We start from the raw sequence: 22,198 nt of genomic DNA on the forward strand, positions 1-22,198 counted from the left end.
CCTCACAATCCATTTGCAGGCACCAGCTTCTGGGTGGAAGAAGTGGGGAGGCCAGGAACTTTGTCTTTCTTTGTATCCCCTTTCAGGAGCCAGGCACAACTGCAGACACTGTGATCGCAGCAGTGCAGGAAAGGCTCCGTGCTGGCCCCTCCTGGGGTACTGGCCATGTCATGGAGGACCGGCAGGGCTCAAGAGAGAATGCGTTGGGTGGCGTGGGGTCTGCCTTCCTGCTGCATTCAGGAAGCATCAACCTTTCCAGATTTGCACAGCTCCTCCTGGACATCCCCTTGGGATGGTGGGCTTCTGTAGTCATACTATTGAGACAGTTTGTGCCTTTAAGGTACTGGGTCCCAGGCCACGTGCACACACACACACACTCATGTGGATTTAACATAGGCTCAAGCCTTTGAGAACCCATCCCTTGGATTTAAGAGGGCCAAAAGACAGCTGATGCTGTCTGACCTGCCATCCTATCCCACCTGCTACGTGCCTGGCTCTGCTGCAGTCTGACTCCGAAAAAGGGTCGCTGCTGTTCATTTTAAGCATCACCTCTTCTTCTTTCAAATGATACAGAAAAATGTCAATTCTTGCAGCAGCCACAGTGCAGTTTTCTCATGCTTTTCGCTATGCTTCATGCTTACAGTACATGCAAAGAGGGAGCAGCTGCCACCCCCTGGCCAGAAGCAGACATCAAAGGTCAAACGGCTCAAATGAGGAAAAAAAATGAAGTGTTTAGAAAGAGAGATTCAATTTTGTCTTTGACACAATCCAGGCATTGAAGCCAAACCCCCTTCATCCATGCCATATGACTGGCTACTTACCTTCTGGTTGCTTAATGTTTGTACCAGATCGATTTTGAAAATTGGTATCTAATAACACTACTAGTGTCCAAGTATGAGCTATTCAAAAACAAAAATCACTGTGAACCTGGTTGCATCTTGTGACGGCCCGCCAGAACGTACCCAGAAATCTTTGGTGTAGCTTGTGGCATTTGCTATAACCAAAACCTGATCTTATTTATACATTCACAATCTGTTGTCTTCACTAGGAGCTATACTCAAAGACCTGAGGGCTGAATTTTGCCCTCAACACATAGGCACTTTTGAGGCGCATCACAGCAATTGCTCATGACTTTTTGCCTCTTTTGCCTCAACAGGTTGTTTTTTCTTTCCCCCTTTTTAATTCTCAATGGACCAGCAATTAGCTGAAATAAGGAACCATATGTCGATGGTGTGGCTTGCTTGGGGCAAACTGGCCTACCTCATAGCTGAGATGATTAAACTTATCCTCCATCTAGGAGCAAATCCAGAAATGGTAACTCTCAGGCAGTTTGGGATGATTAAACTTACCCTCCATCTAGGACCAAACCCAGAAATAGTAACTCTCAGGCAGTTTTGCCTAAGGACATCAGGAAGTTAAGCCTGGCGAGATGTATAAGGAAGCTAAACACACATGCTAATGTTAAATCCCTTAGGGATCCCATTGATTTAACTCAGGGTATGCAGGCATTTGAAGTTACCACAGAAGCCTAGAAAATGATGGCTGAGGTCACATCTAGTCCAAACCCCTACTCCAAGCAGGACCAGCCCCAGCTGTATCATCCCACCAAGGCTTTGTCTATCCAGGTCTTCAAAACCTCCAAGGATGGAGAGTCCACCACCTCTCTGGGTAGCTTGTTGCAGTGCTTTACTACTCTCCTAGTGAGAAAGTTTTTCCTAATATCCAACCTCAACTTCCCTTGCTGCGACTTGAGCCCATTGCTCCTTGTTCTGCTATGCACAGGCTTTGCTGATTGGGTGCCAGATCTTTCCGTCTTCCTATATTTGAGTTAGCCGTGTGTGTGGACTGATAAGGTTTCAATTGTCTTGTCGTGTTCATTTCCCAAGCTCAGCTTGCTCAAAAAAAAACTGCATGGAAAATGGCACTTCTGCCATGTGTTTAGCTCTTAGTGAAGACAAGGAGGCTGGGAGACATGTTATTTAAAAAATGACATAATTGTGGCTAAAACCATGTACAGAATATGAACGTATGCTCACAAGTGATATTTTCACTAAGATGTGGTGGTTGAACTACACTTTGACCCAAATTCACATCTCCTGTGTTGACTCCACAATGTGCGATTTGAGGGACCTGATTGCGGAAACTACTTACGCATATACTTGCAATATGCTTCGTAGGCATGAGTCCGTGGGAACAAATCAGATAAGCTCACAGTGCACCTCAGACCATAAAGCAAGGCCTGACTCAAGCTGTGAAAATACAACCTATAATGCACATATACATTTTTTTGTTTGTTTTTCAGTTACCTGACAACATACAGGGTTAACATTTTCAAACAAAAACTTGTAGCTACAGTGAAAGATCATGGCTCCGCTGGCACCAGTGCTAAAGTTCCCATTGACTTCATCGAGGCCAGGATTTTGCTAAAAGGTCTTGGCTTTGTTTTTACACCTCGTCTGAAAAATGTCTGTTATAGTCAGCCAAATGTCTGCAACGTTTTTAACGCCATGCCTTTTCCATGGCCAATGGAGTTACATCCAGGGATATACATGGTCCTTACTACATTTCTTTTTAAAGATGAAACATTTGGCTCTTATATCATCCGCTGAAAGAAACACCAGCAGCATGCTCACTTCAATGAACACGTATGACTACCTGCAAATGTATGCTTAAACTGGTTTGCAGGTGCATGCGTTATGTGAGGTGCTCCTTTCTTTAGAAAGCAGATGTCTTAACTGAGCTCTTTTTCTGGGGGTGAGAGCAAATCCCGCTATCTCTGAGTCTGTTTGTAGTCTTTTACAATGGACTTACAATACCCTAGCAAAAGGATGGCATTGCCACCCCAAACATCTGCAAGAGGAAAACCTAAGATTACTGGCTGAGGAAACCAATAAGTATATGGGTGATTTTTTTTTTTTAAGGCTTGCCTTATGCATGAAAGCCTGATACTAAAGTAAATCAAAGCATATCCAGAATAGAGAGGCATTTTGAATATGAAGTTTGCGAGCTGCCTTCCTAAGTAGTACATGCCGTCATATAACCTGGTGTGAAAGGGGTTTGACATTAAGCAAATGAAAAATCCAGAGAAAGCGGCATTTTGGCAAATCCTAACCTAGGCGAATATTGGGGTGACTCTTTGGAAGAGAACATGGGTCCTTTGGTTGGATACTTCTTATGCCGGGGAGTTGAAGGGGGCGGGGGACCCACAATCATATCTATCCTGGCAAAGTAAATAAGAAAAAAGACACCAGCAAAATGCATAATGAAGCCACATGTAGGAAGAAGTTGGTCGGAAAGTTGTAGAAACTTAAGAAACAACTAAAAAAACCAAAACTGACAGAAAAAGAGAGAGAGAGAGAAAAAGAGAGAATTTTGAAAATATATTCCGCTCGAAACAGATTGCAGTATTATATCGCCTGATTATTCATGAATATGCCAAATCTTATCCAACAAAACACAAGATTCAGGAGATTGCTGCTACTCAAAATGGGAGTTACTCTGCATATAATAGGCAATAAACTGTATATACTGGAATATATTTGTATATATGTGGCAATATCCCATTGGAAATGTTGGATATAAGACAACATATATTCTCCTTGCTCTTACAGTGACAGATAAAACATCTTAGGCTCGTTTAGAAAAGCATGAGTTATTGAAGTAAACAAGATACATTTGATTGTAGGATTGTTTAACTCAATGAATGGGAACACATCTACGGCGGGAAAGCTGTTAGGATGGGACACACGGCAGACGGAAGAAAAGAGCACATCACATACACTTCACACCAGCAGCGAGTCATGAATGGTTACGGAGGAAAGTGCATGTCAACACCCCAGAAGTTGGCTTGAGTAAAGCTTTAACCCAGTGAGATGCTGGCCACTGAGGTCATCACAAACTCTGCATAGTTTTGAGACAGCAGAGAGAAAAGAGTGCTTTAATTGCTGTAGACAAAAAAAAAAGGTCATATTCTCCTCTAAGTTAGAATCACAGACAATGAGGGAGGGTTGAAGGGACCTCAGGAGGTCACATCTAGTCCAACTCCCTGCTTCAAGCAGGATCATCCCCCATTAGGTCATCCCAGGCTAGGATTTGTAGAGCTGGGCCTTAGAAACCTCCAAGGATAGAGACTCCCGGGGAGCCTGTTCCAGTGCTTTGCTACCCTCTTTTTGAGGAAGTTTTTCCTAATATCCAACCTAAACTTCTCTTGCTGCAACTTGAGCCCATTGCTCCTCCTGTCATCTGCCCCCACTGAGAACAGCCCAGCTCCATCCTCTTTTGAACCCCCCTGCAGGGACTTGAAGGCTGCTATCAAATCCCCTCCAAGTCTTCGCTTCTGCAGACTCGATACACCCAGCTCCCTGAGCCTCTCCTCACAAAGCATGTCCCCCAGCCCTGGGATCATTTTTGTTGCCCTCCACTGGACTCTCTCCAATGTGTCCACATCCTTTCTATAGTGGGGGCCCAAAACTGGACACAGGACTCCAGATGTGGCCTCCGCAGTGCCGAATAGAAGAAATAATCACTTCCCTTGCTCAGTGGCAACACCCCCCCAGTGCAGCCCAGGATGCCATTAACCTTCTTGGCAACAAGGGTGCACTGCTGGCTCATATCTAGCTTCTTGTCCCCTGTCAACCCCAGGTCCTTTTCTGCAGAGCTCCTGCCCAGCCAGTCACCCCCAGCCTGCATCGGTGCAGGGGACTGCTCCCTCCTAAGTGCAGCACTTTGCACTTGTCCTTGTTTAACCTCATGAGATTTTTTTTGACCCAATCCTCCAATTTACATCAATATAACCCCTTTGGCTCAAGTGGCAGCCCTAGGGACCACCACACAAGGTTGGCCATCTGTACTGCCTTCCTTAAGAGTAGTGCCCATAGGGAATATGTCTCAGGTGCCCCCTGAAGTGCACTTCTCACCCTGCTTCCTGCTGGCTCAGGGGTGTAACCATCTGTTGTTGACCAGTGCATGCAGTATATTGGAACAACCTCTGCTGGGGCAACTGGTGCATTGTGCCCCAAGCATGAGCCAGTTCCCTACCCACTCTTTGGGGGGTGAGGCAGTCAATGGGCACTCAGTCTTGTGTGCCTGAGGCAGGGGTCCGTGCAGGGTTGAGGGTCCCCCACCTCTTTACCTCCCTGCAGGGAAGTATTATGAAAGTCATCACCTACCCCTTACTAGCTATGCTGATGCAACAGAGAGAGGAATCTGGCCTTGTCATTCAAAACAGCAACTTCCAGCCTCACCTGAAAACCAGTCAGCGAAATGACTTTCTTTCTAGAGTATTTGCACAGAGAGCAAGAGAAATGGAGCGGTGATGGAGGAGCCATATGGAGTACAACATTCATCTAAAAGCTTCCTGAAGAACAAAAGTCTTTCTACAGCTTATCCAGTCTACCATACAAACCACTGGCTAGTGCCAACCTGGTCTGGAAATCTCATGGGGAGAGGGTATTGTCAAACAATCCCTAGCATGTTCTGGGCCAAGCAGAGATTTTCTCTGCTCTGGACTTTGTGGGATGAGACGTGAACAAGGCACATGCGTGAAGACAAGGTTCTTTGGGTTAATGTGGTATCTTTTATCAGACCAATGAAATAGTTGGAAAAATTGGTTTTTGCAAGCTTTCAGGCACAAACACCCTTCTTCAGGCAGGGGGAGAGTCTCCTGGTGTTATGTGTTCTCCACGGTGGAAGAGACGCCGACATGCAAAATGCAGGTCTGTGACAATGTAAATGCGTGGGATCAGAGGGAATGGTAGACAACAGGAGTGATGCAAATTGGTGCAATTGGAGGTCACCCCTATTGCCTCCCGTTCCCGCTGATCCTCACTGCGACACATTTGCATTTTCACAGACCTGCATTTGGCGTATGGGCTTCTGTTCCACCACGGAGAAACACGCCTGAAGAAGGGTGCTTGTGCCCAAGAGCTTGCAAAGAACGACTTTTTCAACTATTTGAGTTGGTCTAATAAAAGATACCACATTTACCCAAAGAGCCTTGTCTGCCTGTGTCCTCAGACCACCACGGCTACAACCAACTCCCCTAAAGCACGTACGAATGGAGCCGAGAGAGGAGAGATCCTCTGTAAGCATTCCCAAGGGGCACCAGACAGCGGGAGATAATCTGTTTTTATTGGCCCAGTTGGACTGAACAGGATTTGCTCCTGTTTCATGGCACAGTGAGGCTCTTTCAGGATCCTTCTCTCTGGATGTCCTGTGACAAGACAGGGGATGAGATAACACTGCAACGTGAGCCAGCACTTCACAGGGAACATTTACTTGCCCTTATGCTCACTAATACGAATGGTTTTTATGTAACCAGTTTGTCAGCATGTGAATTTTTGGCCCGGAGTACACTCAGGTGATGTTCAGAAACCCACAGTTTCCCTTTAGGCTATTTCTTAGAAAGAAAAACAGGTCACGGGTGTTAAGGAGACACTGTTGTGTCCCTACGAGGGATGACCGGCGTGAGAGAGGTAAAGCAAACAGAGAAGTCTCTTGCCTGGACTGGAGGTTTTTAATCCGGGAAAGCATATCCAGGTGTCCGGCAGAATACTGCTCGATGACATCCATCACGTCGTAAGGCCGCAGGCTCTCCTTAAACTTCCGCTTGGAAACGAGGAATCGCATCACGCTAGAGGGGAAGAAAATAGTGTCCTTGTGCCAGACTTACGCACGGTACAGAGACAGACAGGCACATGCTGCAGAGCATTGCTCGGGAACCGTTGCAGAGCTGGGGCCTTTTCAACAAAGCAAAGAGAGCTCAGACTTGAGAGGTAAGGCTCTGTAAGGGTATCCCTGGCCCCCTTTTGTGGAAAGCTTTGGTCGGTTTGTAAGTGCACGGGGAAGGAGCCACTGCCAAGCACGCATACCTTGCACTTACATTGCTGCCTATCCTGGAAGCAAATAGCACCGACCCCAAACTGCGGAAATTGGGCAGGGAATGTTTCTGCCTTGGGCCCTTGGAGAAGATGTGGGGGTAGGAGAGTATTTGCTTGCAAGTCCCCTGGCACAGAGGGTTACAAAATGCCACCCCTGGCACCAGCAGCAGTGAATCAGAGCTAATGGGTTTAGAAAGACCGCATCCTACAGCACTTCACATGATGGGAGAACCAGCATGGTCTCGAGCTGGGTGTTTCTTTGAATGCCCTCCATTATTTTTGCATGTTGTGCTGATGTCAGCAGAAAGCACTGGCTTGTGGTGGGAGGGAACCCAATAATTAGAAAACTCCCTGGCCGACGGTCTTTTTTTTTCCTGCTTTTTCCTTTATATTTCAGGCGGGGCAGCAGAGCATTTACTGAGAGAGAAAAGCAAGGGTCACTAAAACCCTGCATTGCAAGCACTGATGTGATGCCCAACCCCTATCACAGCAGAGGGCACGCCGCTTGTCGAAGCAACACAACTGGGAAAGCACCTCTGTTTCAGGTTTGAATGCAGGGTATTGGGCCTCTGTTGCAAAATGACTACAACTAAGAGAAAAGTCTGGGCTCGCTGCCAATGGGAAGGGTCAGTAGGAAATGGAAAACTAGTCCAGGATTGCTATTTCCTTTGTCAGTAAGAGTTGACTATAAAGTCATGACATAGTGCTTGCCCACTAAAAATGAGCTCGAGGGGCTCCCAGCACTTTAGAGGACCACAGAGGATACCGTATTACAATAGTTCATGGAAAGTAGTGTTAGGCCAAGTCAGAGGAGTGAGTGATTTAAGCCCTGCCTGGGACCCTGTGGGTTTAGGTGATAACCCTGATGTTTCCCTCTCTCCTCCTGTGGACTGGTTCACGACCCGTTTGCAAAGTGGCTGCACTCTCCCAATGGTTTTTTTCAGCACTTTCTCCTCTTCTAAGACACTTTAGGAGCAGTTTCTAACAGCAAACCACATGTCACACTCGCAACAGGAGGCAGAGGAGGGTGAGAATAAAACCTGGACCCTCTACCGGACAACTCGTTTGCTACGTCACGGGGCCAAGTGGATCACGAGCATCTTACTTTGGGTGTAAGCACTACCAGAGGGGGCCTGGGTCAGAGACTCTGCACCTCGCCTCACCTCAAACAAGTTTGGCTCTGGATTCAAATCCGTATCTGACTTTTGAGTCTTTCTGTCTCAAGAGAATGAATGCCAAGAACTTGGGGAAATCAAGGCTGGCACCAAAGGCTTGTGGAGAAGAGCAGGTCAAGTGGAAGGGTGGCGAGTAAGAAAAAGAGAGTCAAAATTTAGGGAAGGATTTTGTGTTCATCATTCAGAAATATAATGGGGTTTAACAGCCCTGACGGTCCCTCGGTCTGTCTGACGTATATCTCCAGTCTCGGTCTGGTTTTGGAAATGTCAGCATTAAATTGCAGTGCTGCTGGTAATGCTGACTTGGGCGTAATGTTGTACAGGATTTTCCTGTCTCTCCATAACTTCATTTCTAAGCAAAAATTGCCTTCCCCCTGCCCCCTTCTTGCATCATTTATCTAGAAGGCCAGAGTACCTGGGGGAATCTAGTTAGCAGTAGGATTTGTGAATTTGTCACCTCCACTTGGATTGAAAATATCCCTTTTAACCAGTTGTTTTTCATTAATATTTCTCCCTTTTCTTCTCCTTCACTCACATGCACACACACATACGCAGACGCACACGCCCATCTTCTCTTACCACACGGCTCTGATGCTGACTTTCAGTCCTGGTGTCAAATCTTCCGTCACAAACTCACAGTTGCAGCTTTTGTTGTCATCAGGGATGTCTTCACCTGGGAGGCTTGCTTCTGGGTTTTAAAGAAAGAGCAAGAAATAAAATCCGGAGCCTCCACAACCATGTCTCCAAAGGGAAGAGTATCCAATTCCAAGAGACAAAAACACACGGTTAACTTTGCATCTTCCCAGAAGTGCTTTCTCCCTCAGCTGGGAGAAGGTGACATCTGCTCTGGCATTCACAGCCCCCGTCTGTCTCCAAGTGCTTCACAGCAGCATCGCATCCTCGATTGCATCTTGCTTTTCCCCTCTCCCACCCTCACGCCTTTCCGGGGATAAGATACTCCCCCGAGTGATGCCAACAGAGAAGATTTCAGCACTGATTTTGGCAGGCTCAAAGCCCCATCGTTCCTCCAAACTGGCTGGGCTGGGACGATTCCTGTTTCACCCTATGCACCAACCAACTGCAGACGCTTCCTCAGCCCAACGAACGATATTATATGTCCCCGAAAGCTTGCAAAGAATCATTTTCCCAACTATTTGAGTTGGTCAAATAAAAGATCTCAGATTCACCCAAAGATCCTTGCCTGCCCATGTCCTTAGACCAACACGGCCTCAGCCAACACCCTGGGATGGCCTGCCACCGAGTTTATCAGGGCACTGGCCTGCTATGGACTAGGGGATGCAGTGGATGTGTGGGAGAGCTGCGGGCACAGAAGAAAGACCCTAGGCAGGGCATTATACTGTACCTAACGTGGTCCACATGCAGTAGAGGTGTGTGTTGGCTGGACTTGCTCCTGCTGGTGGCTATCAGGGCTGCCAGGACCCCAGCAGGGTGGGATTAGGGATAGCTTGCTGCATTTTGGATGCTCTCACCTTCGGAGTTCTGTCGCGACGCGGCGCCCTTGATCCGGAAAGCCTGCCGAGCCCTGCTCCGGTCCCCAAAGCTCCAGCTTTTGGGCACTTTGCTTGGACTGTCTTCGATGCTCTGGTCTGCACTGGGGGATCGCCGGACGCCCTGGGCCTGCGGGGAGCCCTTCCCTTTGGCGCCAGTACCGCGGGGGCTGGAGAACACCCGGTCTTTCAAACTGACCTTCTGACTGCGCCCAGAAACCAATTGAAACAAAGACAAAAAAGGAAACAGCGGGGAAAAGTCACTCCGGAAAGCACATACCCGTTCCCCTGCAGCCAGTCGAAACCAACAGCATTTCAAAGCAGCAGCGAGATGTGGCTAATTATTTTGGCTTTTTGGAAGAGCATTTTAGAAATGTTTCTGTCATAATGAATGAAATGGCAGCGACTGTTAATAGAGAGAAAATAATGAATGCTCAAACAGAAAACCCTCCTGTAATGAGAGGGCTTGCTGAACAGAATGGCATTAAACAATGATGCAAATGATTCCTTAAATCAATTTATTGGTCCCAATCATGAGCTACCAAGCTTTCTTCCCTTTCCCCCCACACATGCCTTTTGCAGCTCTGTCATCAGTAAGAAACTGTGCCGAAAAGTTTAGCAAAAAGAATTTAAAAATAAAATTAAGAAGCTTTTATTCAGACCTGTTCCTCTTCCCCTTTTTTCACGGTATCTTTTTTCCCCAGCTGGAAACCTTTCCTAACCTTTTTTCTATCTTCAGGTCAAAAACCAAAACCTTTTCCAAGTCCATGTTCCTGCTTAGCTAAATGCACAGACACCATTAAATTTCATATCTCATGGAAAGATTTCATATGGAGATTGTAAAAGCATTTGTATATCTATTAAGGTTGTGCAAGTATTAGTCTTGCTTTTGGGCTTACCCCCCCCCCGTCTTTTTTTTTTAATTTCTGAATTTTGTTTGGTCAAACTTCTATTCAAACAAAGATGAACTTCATGTGAAACTCTCAAAAAAGAATGTCATAAAACTTGCTAAATGGGGGGAAAACTTTGCAACATGGCTAGGAACCAAATGGCATGATTTTTATAATGTTGCACCAACCTAACATTTGCTAAATACCAAGTGATTATTAAAATAAGGTTCGACACCTACGACAAAGCTCTTCCCATTGAGTTGGTATCTCATAGAAAGGCAAATCTGAGAGTGATTAAAATTCAAGTTGTAATGTCCTCCTATTGCGACAATAGACCCTAACGTTGTATAATGGAACATATTGCAACTTGGCAATATAAGTACACATTAGCCTGACAGAAGGGCATTATGAGAAATTATCCATTCTCAGTGATTTTCTGGTCAAATTTGCTCCATTAAGCAGGCAAAGCTGTGCTTTTTTTTCCAGCTGTGAGTGCTGCCACCATAGCACTCAGAATTAAGCGCTGTTCTTCCTGGCTTTCTTATCACCATTTCTCATTTTAAAAAGTCTGCAATTAGGATTTTGCTGCAGATTTCCGAGGCAGAAAAAAATCCAGTCCCTCCTCCACCGCAGCATCGGGTGTGCTATACTGACAAGAGCAAGCATTTGGTTGTGTCAGTAAAGGGAGTAGCTGTTACTCAAAGATGCTCAAGGTGAGCAGGGACAGAAGGCCTGATTCAAGGTCCACTGCATTCAGTGGGAAATGACCTTCCCCAGGGCATTTAACTATTGCTACCATTTCTGTTGCAATAGCACGGGGAGGGATCAGCTGAAATGGGGGGACCATAAATGCATATATGCGTAGCAAGAGATAAAACCCTGCCTGGAAGACTTTACAGTGGGAAGGTAGGATTTTTAAAAGTACCTAAAAGAAATCGAGTGTCAAAAGTTCATTGAACCACAGTGGATGCTAGGAGCCTCAGGCCCTTGGGCTTCTATGAGTGACCTGAAAAGGTGAGACAGATGAAAAATGGGATGGGAAAGAGAGGGAATACAATAGCACCACGGGAATCCCTGGAGGTAACAGCGAAAGCTTCCCACTCTTTCATCAAGGGAAGGAGGAAAAAAGAAGAAAACATTGCAAACCAACTAGCATCCCCACCATTGACTTGTGTGTAACTACACCTAGGTCAGGTGTCCTGGAAAAAAACCCCCCAACATTTCCTGGGACTAAAGCACTTTTCAGCTTTTGAATAATCAGTTGGTATTTGGCAAATCCGGAGGGTCAGGTTCCAGTCTCAGTTCCCTCTAGATATTGGAAAATGTGTTTGCATTTCAGAGACCGATTTTGGGACCAATGACTGGTGAAGGTTGGGGGGGGGGGGAGCATGGCATGAATGTGATTCATTTAAACAAAGGCCTTTCAGCTGTGCATGCACCCTTCCTGCATTTGCTTCCCGTGACCGGACCAGTGAATGAGTCGATCTGCTGAAATGTCTGAGAAATGGCTGCTCTTAAACGAACGCTGCCAAATAGTTTCAAAAGCACAAATTCCTAATTGCAGGTATCTGCACCGCAGCCCTGAACTGGAGACTTCAGCTCACGCTACCAGGGAACCAAATGATAACACGTGACCTTACTACATCAAAACTGATCTATTTATAAAATGCACCGCTGACCAAGGATTGTGTGTAGTGATGGGTTTTGGCCAATTATTTTGAGTTGCACAGACATCTGAGATGTGTAATCTGTTCGTGATCGATTTGGGAGCCCCCCCAAAGGTAGGGTTGCTCCAATGAACTCTTTGCTTTGAATTCATTCGTGGCAGCATTCAGCATAATTTGGGACCTGCTTTCCAGCACCTGCACACCCGTGCCTTTATGTGAAATCCTCCAGCTGAGCGCTACCCACCCTGATATGAAAACCAGGCCGGAGATCTTTGTGCTCCAAAGAACCACTGTACAGACTAATCCAAATGCTCCGACACAACACTAATGCTGAGGCTTTATTCCACGATCCTGGGTTTTCTTTGTCTTTTTTTAACAGAAGAGCATTCTTGTAGCCTATTCATTTTAAGGCCTTTTGTGTGGCACCTTGGGCTTGCACGTCTTTGTTCAACAGGGGCTTTTTTGTTCAATTGCGTCTTACTGAACTGAATCAGCAGAGCCCCAAAATTCAGCACTGAAATCAATCTCTGGGAAGCTCATCCTGCAAAGCACTGCTGCTCTCACTGCCTTTGGAGAAGTGAGCATGCTCAGGATTTAAAAGACAGGGGCTATCATAGAATAAATCGGGCCCTATGCCACTCCCAAATCAAAGATGTTGCCAAGAAGTAAGAAATGCAAAACAAAAGAAAACCAAGCAGAAAGCATTGCACTCAGTAATGAACACGGACGAGGGGCACTTCACATTAGGACAGCATGAGGTACAGTATTTTACTCGTGATGTGAATTTGATGAACGGTTAAAGTCCATTCAGGTCTGATCCCTGAGTGTTCACTACTCAGAAACACCCAACACCTGGGATGCCGTCTTAATTCCTTTGTCTTAAAACAAACAGACAGACATTAACAACAGAGACAACACGGATAGTCCATTCAGGTTTTCCTTTTGCCATGCAATTCTTTCATTGGAAAACGGTGACCAAACTCTCTCTGCATGCAAACGTAGCGAGTCCCTGCCACGGACGCTGGCGGCTGGAAGGCGGCAGGAGCTGGGCAGGGAAGAATCCAAAAGAAATGTATATGCTTTCAGCTAATCCAAGATCATGTTCTCATTCAACCAGAAACTCATGCAAAGTGAGTCACAGTGTTTCCGAAAAGGGATGTTTCGATGCCAACCAAGCAGATGGGAGATGGACGCGGCTTCATTGTGCAGCATGGGCATCGAGGATGACGAGAATGATTATCCAGCCACACGCAACGGCATGAAAGGGGGCTCAGACGCGGGATGCTGCGGGACTGCCGTGAGAATGGGACACTCATTCTGCTCATCCCGAGAGGAAGAAAACCAGAAGGTGTTGAAACCAGGGTCAGAGACTGGGGCTGCTCTGCTGGGCCCTGTACCAAAAGGAGGGCGCCTCTCTGAGTTACCATGGGTTTAAAACATACTGGGTGGAAAGACTACCACACTGCTGCGCTGGTCGACGGCCGACCTTTCAGGATGCTCCTGCGCTCAAAGAAGGGAACACACTTAGTACGGACCATGTTTTTGCTCCCGAAACGTGCCTGAGTTGTCTAACATAGGTTTGCTCTGGAATGACCCCTCCAGGAAACGCAAGTCCTTCCAGCCTAGTGCCACTGCCGTCTCTGGGAAAGCTCCCTCTGACTGCAGCCGGCTTTGCACCGGGACAGGCGCAGCCTTCAGCAGAGAAGTGCTTAACAGCTTATGCTTAGTTTAATATTAAAAAAAAAAAAATGGCTAACCCCATAATGCCGACGGATACTGGAGGTTTGAACTCTGGTTTTGAAGGCTCGTTTTATAACCTTGACAATCCTCTGAAGTGCTGTATTTGCATTCCCCATTACTTTCTAAAAGGACTCCCTGCTTTCATTGTTATTTGTGCATCGGTTAAAAAAAATGGTTACCTAACGCTTCCTGCCATTCTTTTAAATTGCACGTCTGCAGAGGCTTCATTCGGTTTATTAATCTGCTCGTTGCAAAATGTTAGGCAGATGTGGACTCGTTGTGGACTCAGTATTTGTCTCCGTGGGTGAATTCAGGAGACTGGAATGTTTTTCCTCCTGAAAACCATGTTCAAGGAATGACAATGAGAGACAGAGGTTATGTCTTGCTGGGGAATGAGGCTATTATTCAAACCACAGTTTGCGCTGAGTTTATGGCCTTGGAGAACAGTTCGCTAAAGGCAGGCAGAACTGAATTATAGCCATTGTTTAACACTAGTACGGGGACCAATTTCTAGTATGAATGAGAGGCAGAAACCAATTACTGAACACATCAAAGGGAGAAAATATAAGTGGCATGTAATGCTTGCCATGGTGGGCTCCGAATTCAGAGGAGGATGGACTCTATAGCTGGCTTCAAATGAGTTATAGCAGGGGTGGACACAGCCACACGTAAAGTTGTAGGGCAAGAGGCTTATGGAGCATAAACACTCCAGGAGATGATGACGGTGATGGTAAATAATCATTTTTGCTGTCTCTCTAGCTATAAGCTGAGCTGGCAGCACCATTTTAATGCTGGTGCGACAATCTGCATAACTATCTCCTTGCATTTTTAAAAACACTGGAAGCACTAGCATTGACACGGTCTGCTCTAATGCTCCCTAAGCCTTGAAACCAGACTGAGCAAGGAGACCTCTGATTAAATTTTACCCCATTAGAAGCTAGAGAGAAAAAAAATAATAACCCCATTTGAGCTCACCTCTCTGGAGTAGTCAATCTGGAAAACTTATTTACCTTTGTGCTATGACCTTATGCTTCTGAAATACGGCTGACTTCCTGTGTGAATTTTTTATGCCTGTGCATTGCTGTTGCTAGTCTTAAGTCTCGTCTCTTCTAATGCACAGCAGGTTTTTCCAGCAGACAGGAGTACGACAGAGAACATCCTCAAATTTCATATCACCGGACTTAGACTCTTCCAAGAAAGTCCTAGCAGCTTCTGGGGTTGGTTAATTCAGAAAGTGTTAAGGCTTTTGTGCATTGCTGGAGCTGCATGAGACAAGCCGAGCCCACCGCTGAACTTGACCTGTTATTTATTCAAGTAGAAATAGGCTCTGTTCCAAGTTACAGCCACCCTTACTCCCCTTTCTTCTTCCCAGTCACCACGGTGCTCTACAAACACCTCGCTTCATTACTGATCTACTCATCGCTCCCCTGTTTCTGGGCGCACCTACACGTGCATTAATGCACTTTAGTAAATGTGCATTAAATCTAGTATCTCTAGGTGCCTGTACACATGCTGTGAAGTTGCTTCGATAACCTGGAATTACCGTGCTCCAGCCAGGCTCCGCATTTCATGTATCAGCATGCCCAAGCTTCAAAACAGCGGCTGGGGCACTTTAACGAGCTTTAGTTCAAGTGCCTCTGCCACCATCTGGAAGCATGGAGATGCTGAAGCATGAGATGCTGAGGTGCTTTAATTAGAGTGGCTCTGAGAGATGCTCTAATTAAAGCATCTCCCCCACCCCCAGAGCATGTGTAAAAGTGTCCTCCCTTGTGAAGTACTAAGAACATGCACATTAAGTTCTCTTAATGCACATTAGCATCTCTTAATGCACATTAACTAAACAGCACGGATTTTTAGTGACGCTTTAATGTGCGTAAAAATAGGCTAATGCACATTAAAGCACAGGTGTAGACGCGCCCACTGTCGATAAGAACATCTGTTGTGCTCCGGTCTGTCTGGGTCAGCTTGAATTATTTCTTTTGCCTCTACAAATACTAATCTAGCAGATTATAATAATCTAGCAGAGTTCCAAGTCTAGCCCAGGTAAAACTCTGCTACCATTCATTGTATGTTTTGGCAGGGCTGGGCACAAGCATTTGGAAGCCAATTAAAATACACCTTGCTATGTTGTATTATGAAAACTGTATGTGGGTACCATGGTGGCTAATGCCAGGATTTTCTATTGGTTCATTTTACCCTAGCATGGTTCACCATTGCCATACCCTTGCTCTGTAAAACCACCGCTATTGCAAGTATGCCTTCTGCGACTGCTGGGTCCAAAAAGGCTTCTGCCTCCTCACCTCCCCCTGCTTCAAACAGCTAGGGTCTGTGCTCTTGGCATCAAATGATTTCTAGCAAGAGACTGAAATGAGAGTCAAGTGGATAATCTAAAGTTTCAGAGAACCCAGCAATTTGAATGACCTTTCTGTTATCTTAAGGTTAGTCTACAAAATCACTGCTGTGCTGCATTGCCATTTCAAAGACTGCTCCATTAAGACAGCTCTTCCAGCTACAGAAAAGTCCAAGATTTTTTAATGAGTGGAGGTAACCCCTTCTGAGAGACTCTCCTGAGAGCTTGTGCAGCTTTGGCAAGATCCTTAGCTAAGTCATTGGCTCCTTTTCTCCTCCCACAGAACTGAAGCTGGGAGAGCCAAGAGGTGGACCCTGGTCAAAGGGAAGTTGTTAATTTAGCCTAATGCAACCAGCAGCGCACAACAACGTACACTGTCTTTGCATGCAAGCAAGGCTTCATGGTAAGGAAATCACAGACCCCCATCAGGACAAAAAGAAGCCAAGATCACAGTGTTACCAGTTTTGCAAGATTTAGTATTTAGGTAACATGAGCAAGAAAGGAGAGTTCATGAATATTGGTCTTCTTTCCATAAGGTCTTCCCAACAGCCCCAAAATGAAACTGCCAACAGCATCCTTGGTGAGAAGAATTAGTCTCTTCTGATCACATTGGGATATGCTGACATTGGAAAACCTCCAATGTCAGAAGAAGGAGGTTGCAGCGGTAGATGGGAGCCTTGGGAAGGGGATCATATTCCCACTAGAAAAAAAAACCTGAATAGTATCTCTCATTTGAAGAAGCCTTTCACAATATATTTACATAATCTATATCCAACCGACCATTAGTCAAGGAGGTTAGTGCCTGGCTTTCCTATGCCGAATTCAAGGGAACCGCAGCACTGCCATAACATACAACAGCCAACCACTTTATTCGGGCTTTTAATTCTGATGCAAGAGAATTTCACTACGGAGAACTGGCTACTGTGAAACATCAGGTCATGCACCTTCCTCCTTGTCACCCATTCAGCAATGGGATTTACCACTGAATCTCAGCTTTTGGCATAGGCACGCCTTCTCAGGTCTGAGTCTAGAGCTCCTAGTTTGACAGGTATTTTACAAACAGAGCGGCTGCATCTCCAGGAGAAGCTGACTGTGCAGCGGTAATGAGCTACTGCAGTCAGCATCACCAAAAAGCAGTTAGCATCACCAAAAAGCTGTTCAGTGATACTCAGTTAGGATTCTAGGAACAACTGTGCAGTCAGCATCTCGTGTAGACACAGCCAGTGATAAGGAATAAAAATAGACCAGTTGCAATAATCTATTGAAAACCAGCAATGGCTTTTAAATTCTATTTCTTCTGTTTTTGAAGACAGAGACAAGGACTGGTGGCTTTGAGGATTAAAATGGATTCCAAAAAAAAGGCATGCATCAATCCCATTTCACAAACATGCAGAGTATACCACTCCCTACCACCCTAGGGCTTCTGATCCTGCACTCATTTCAGGGAAAAATAATCATCCATGGGTGAACATTCAAGGCATGCAAATGCTGAGGATTAGTAATTCATCTGCAAGGTGCATATTGCCTGCCTACATAATCAGAGTTGGGTGGAGGGGGTAGAGGTGAGTTGCATCCAGTGCAAGCATGAGTACAACAGACATACTGATATGTAAAGAAAATAAAAGATGACACTAGAAAATCCTTATGGTCCTCAGACAAGCGTGCCGAGGAACACAAGTTCAGGAGAAGTCTCTGAAGCTGTTGGGTCACCGTGTTGTCAACTTGATTAACTCTCCCACCCCTCCGCACACACTATAGGTACCAAGCTCTAATGTCTGTTCTATCTATTCTCTACCTGGCCTCGATGCAGAACGGCTAGGGATGCTGGTAGGAGTCGTGCCCCTGCTAAGAAGATGCATCCCTGCGTCTACTAGAACAGGTTGGAGATTAGTCCTTCTCTAACTGCATAGTAGAGGTGCTAGATAGGCAAGCCATGCTTCCCAATGCCACGGGACCGGGAAAGAGCTGGTTGTCGGGATCCAGAGAGCCAAAGGCACAATGATTACTGCCGGTGAAAAGTCGGTTCTTCTTTTTCAGTAGCTAAACTGAGATGTGCTCACAATCCACAATGAATTGTGCAAGGGTTCCCTGCAGCTAGGGGAGAGTAGAGAGAAAATAATAGAGGGTTTAGCTTGGAACGAGGATTATTTTTAAGGTTAGGTTTTCCATCATTGTTTAACCTCACTTCTTGGCCTCCTTCGTTGCTTAACAGTCTGAACGTCGAAACAAATTTCCCCATCCTCGTACAATTGCTCCTTTTGGTTCACGTGCTCCCCATTACTGAGAGGTCGAGAAAGACCTCTGACAGCTGTTTTCTGCTAAGGGTGCGGGGAGGCTCTTTAATTTTGTTTTTACTCATCTAGTACCTCTATTAAGCAGAGAAGTGATCAGAACGGGTGGTAGCAGGGTAGAGAGAGAATGAGCCGTGCAGCTTTTGATTAGTTCCGTGCGACGCATTTCCCGTGGTACCTAGAGTTTCCTGAGCAGCATCCACAGAATGACTCTCTGCACGGTTTGCTTTTACTGGAAATGAGGGGAGAGTAAAAATTAGACCTGGAAGCAAATGCCAAACAGGAATTGATTATCGTTTCTAGGCTTAAAAAGACAGGTGTCTTGAGGGCCGGGTTCATGATGGGATAGTTAGGGGAGGGAAAAAACCATTTAGGAAATGAATCGTGCCACGGTCAGTTAATGCTATTAGGGATGACCCCTGCTGCACTGAACGGGTGCTGGTACGTCCCCTAGCGTGGACCTTGCCTGCAGATAGATCCTTCTGGGCAGAAACAAGTCGTCCCTCTTTAATTTAGTTTGAGCAAATTCAATGGCTGATTTTTCTTTTCAGCGCTTCAGCCGGGTGGATAAAAAATAGCTTTCGGCAAAGCCATGCAGGACGCTTTTCATTTCTTTTAAATATTTAGTCATTGCAGTGCTCCTTTGGCTTCCCAGGCTGGCAGTGTTAGGTACAGAAACCAGGTGATTAAAAATCCAAACCCACAAGTGGGGTGAACTCCCCCACCCTCACGAATTTGAATGTCAAAATTCACCGAATCGGTTTTTCTTTTTCACGCCACTTGCAAGTCATGGTGGAAACCGTGAAGGCTGGGAGGATGGTATGACTTGCGAAGGCATCGGTGCAGCTCCCATGAACCCGGCCCAGTCACCCGCCCTCGGAGCTCAGGTACTCTCATACCATTAGATATCCACCAAGACAGGGCTCCCCGAACACGGAGCAGCCCTCTCTTTGCAAAAAGGGAACAGGGTGGCCCATGGTTTCAGACAGCCCCAAGTGGGTACAGTATAAGCCACTTCAGATGACCACGGGTAAGGCGGGCAACCGTTTCAACTGTCCAGATGGCGCTAACCATTTGGCAAATTCCACTGGTTTTAAGGTGAAAGGCATCACTTACGCTGATATACACAGACTTCCTGGTCACTCCTGCAGGAACGGCCTTTCGCACCTCACCAATGCCCCTGAAGTCGGTACTCCGAACTCCTCCCTCCCTCCCTCAGCCTCTGCTCAGCTGTTCACACCTCATTAAGGCTCCTTGCTACTCAGAGCCCTGAACAGGGATCTTGAAATCGAAAGGGCAACCTCGATTGCTGGGGTGCAAACGGCATAGCAGGGACAGAGGGTGAGATGGGTTAGATTAGAGGAATTCATCACCCACTCGGCAGGGTGGGCAATATTTTGCTTGCCAAACAAGCCTGCCATGCCCAGTTTAGACTGCGTTACTAATGGATGTCATAAGTGCATTTAAAAGGCTGAAAGCGGGGAGTGGGGGGTGGAAGATTTGTCCATTCCCCACTTCCCCCAACCTTTCCTGGGTTTGAACTTGGCAGCCTGAGGAGCTCAGGTTTCTGAACAGAAAGATTCGTGCATAATTCTTTCTGCTGCTTTGCATCCAGGCCAGTTCAAATGAATCCACCCTCTCTTTCTTTAGACCTCCTGAAGTCTCTGCGATGAGAGTCTGCCCCCACACAGAGTCAGGTTAGCAGCCTGGATAGTTCGACAGCGAAGGGATGACTATCATGAACACAGAGTATTCAGCATGCACAGCTTGGAAGAGACGTGTGGGGTACTTGTCCCGTTTCCAGTCTCCAAAGACGGGGGCAGGCCCCTTCTTTCCAAATAATCAGCCCCTACAAGGACAACTGATTATTTTAGATTACCCAGTCACAGCATGAGTACCTGACATCTCCACTGCAAACATGACCCAAACTAAATCCAGAATAGATGCACAGATTTTTTTTTAAATATATATCTATATATACACAAAGGGATAAAGCTCCCACTGAGTTCAGGAGAAGCAGACTGGGAATCTCAGCCTGTAGCTTGGAGATGGTCTTTTAAACCGATTTCTAGCGTTACTCACACCGTTTAACTCATGCTGGACTGTGTAATCAGCTGTTTTAACTCCACAATCCCCTTAAGTCCTTGTAATTTTTTTATTCTCTGATTTCAGTTATTTAAAAAAAAAAAATCTGCCCAATCATGCCTTGAAAAACACAAAAGGAAAGGCACAATTCTTGCCATAGATGCCTTTGGATAGTTGGCTAACCATCGATAAGGCATATATAGGAATCCCCATAGTCATGGCTAAGCCCATACATTTCTCCTCTTGACACTGCAATCAGAAGACAAAATAAGCAGAGACAAGATGCCACAGTACATGTTCAGCCTGATCAATATACAAATTATCGCACCTCATCGCCCTCCCTGAATTGTATGCCTTTCTCTGCAAGGAGTCGTGAAAACAGTCACACTCCTGCCCTTCCTCCTTTCCCTGAGGCTGGCAGGCAGGGCCCGGCTTGTATTTCCACTATGCAAGTACAAAGCGGCCTTTTGAGAGAGCAATCGTGGCGAATCGTGCCGCATACGTCAGCCATCGGGAAGTGAAAACTGCCGCCGCTTCTGGACTCTCACATCAGATCCAGACGGCAGGCTGGCCAGACACGCAGCCCCCGAAGAGGCATGCAACCACGCCACCTTTAGTGAGCCATTTCCGAAAAAGTAGCAAAATCCCAACACGCTTTGTAACCCCCTCAACCTTGACTGCGGGCCACAGAAAAATGAGCTGAGGTTTCCTATGAGCTGCCCGAGAAAAACGACTTTACAGCACTTGGTCACAGAGGAATGAAGACAGGTTTCGGTGTCGAACAAAACAGAGATGGCAAAGGAAAGACATAACCCATCTCCCAGCTGCGATGCTTCCAGCAAGTACATAATATTCCTAAAGAACGACAAATAATGCTAGGGCGCTGCAGAGCAAACTAGGGGCTGTCTAGGATGATTTAGGCACTGTAAAGAGGGGTGGACAGGTGATGGTGACTCTAATGCAGATGGTAAAGCTGCTCTATTCGTAAGGGAGCAAGGCTCTCTTTTCTTCCATGTTTGCACGGTACCCAGCACAACGGAGCTCAGTTTCGTAGCTGGGGTGCTTAGATGCTTCCTCAATGCAAACAGTAATAATGAAGTCCCTATTGGATTGAGTGTTCAAGGCACCACATATGAAATTAGGGGCTGGATCCTATAGAAGAATCAGTTGAGGACCCTGGTGTCATAGTTACATAGTAGTTTCATAGTTAGTAGGGTCAAAGGGACCTGAGCAGATCATCGAGTCCGACCCCCCGCCATGGCAGGAAAGAGAACTGGGGTCAAATGACCCCGGCAAGGTGTACATCTAGCCTCCTCTCAAAGCCCCCAGGGTAGGAGCTGGCACCACTTCTCTTGGAAGTCGGTTCCAGATCCTAGCTGCCCTGACTGTGAAGTCGCGCCTCCTGATGTCTAGTCTGAATCTCCCCTCTGCCAGCTTGTGACTGCTATTCCTGGTCACTCCTGGCAGCGCTCGGGGGAACAGGGACTCCCCCAATGCTTGCTGGTCCCCCCGACTAGTTTGTAACAGGCCACTAGATCCCCCTCAGCCGTTGTGGAGGCTGAACAGGTTCAGGTCCCGTAGCCTCTCCTCGTAGGGCCTGCCCTGCTGCCCCGA

The 22,198-nt window shown here is 46.4% G+C and overlaps 1 protein-coding gene across 1 annotated transcript in view; it reads right to left on the minus strand.

Annotated features, from left to right (window-relative positions):
* KCNQ2 (potassium voltage-gated channel subfamily Q member 2) overlaps window positions 1-22,198 on the minus strand; it is a 116,162-nt gene that overhangs the window by 10,747 nt on the left and 83,217 nt on the right. The window contains exons 13-15 of the mRNA XM_019548096.1: window positions 9,544-9,767; window positions 8,633-8,741; window positions 6,500-6,631 (exon numbers count right to left, since the gene is read on the minus strand). Coding sequence (XP_019403641.1) covers window positions 6,500-6,631; window positions 8,633-8,741; window positions 9,544-9,767 — 465 coding nt within the window. The remainder of the gene's footprint in view (window positions 1-6,499; window positions 6,632-8,632; window positions 8,742-9,543; window positions 9,768-22,198) is intronic.

The sequence above is a fragment of the Crocodylus porosus genome, unplaced genomic scaffold (assembly GCF_001723895.1).
Source record: "Crocodylus porosus isolate Cpor-Errol unplaced genomic scaffold, CroPor_comp1, whole genome shotgun sequence".
In the NCBI taxonomy this organism is placed as follows: Eukaryota; Metazoa; Chordata; order Crocodylia; family Crocodylidae; genus Crocodylus; species Crocodylus porosus.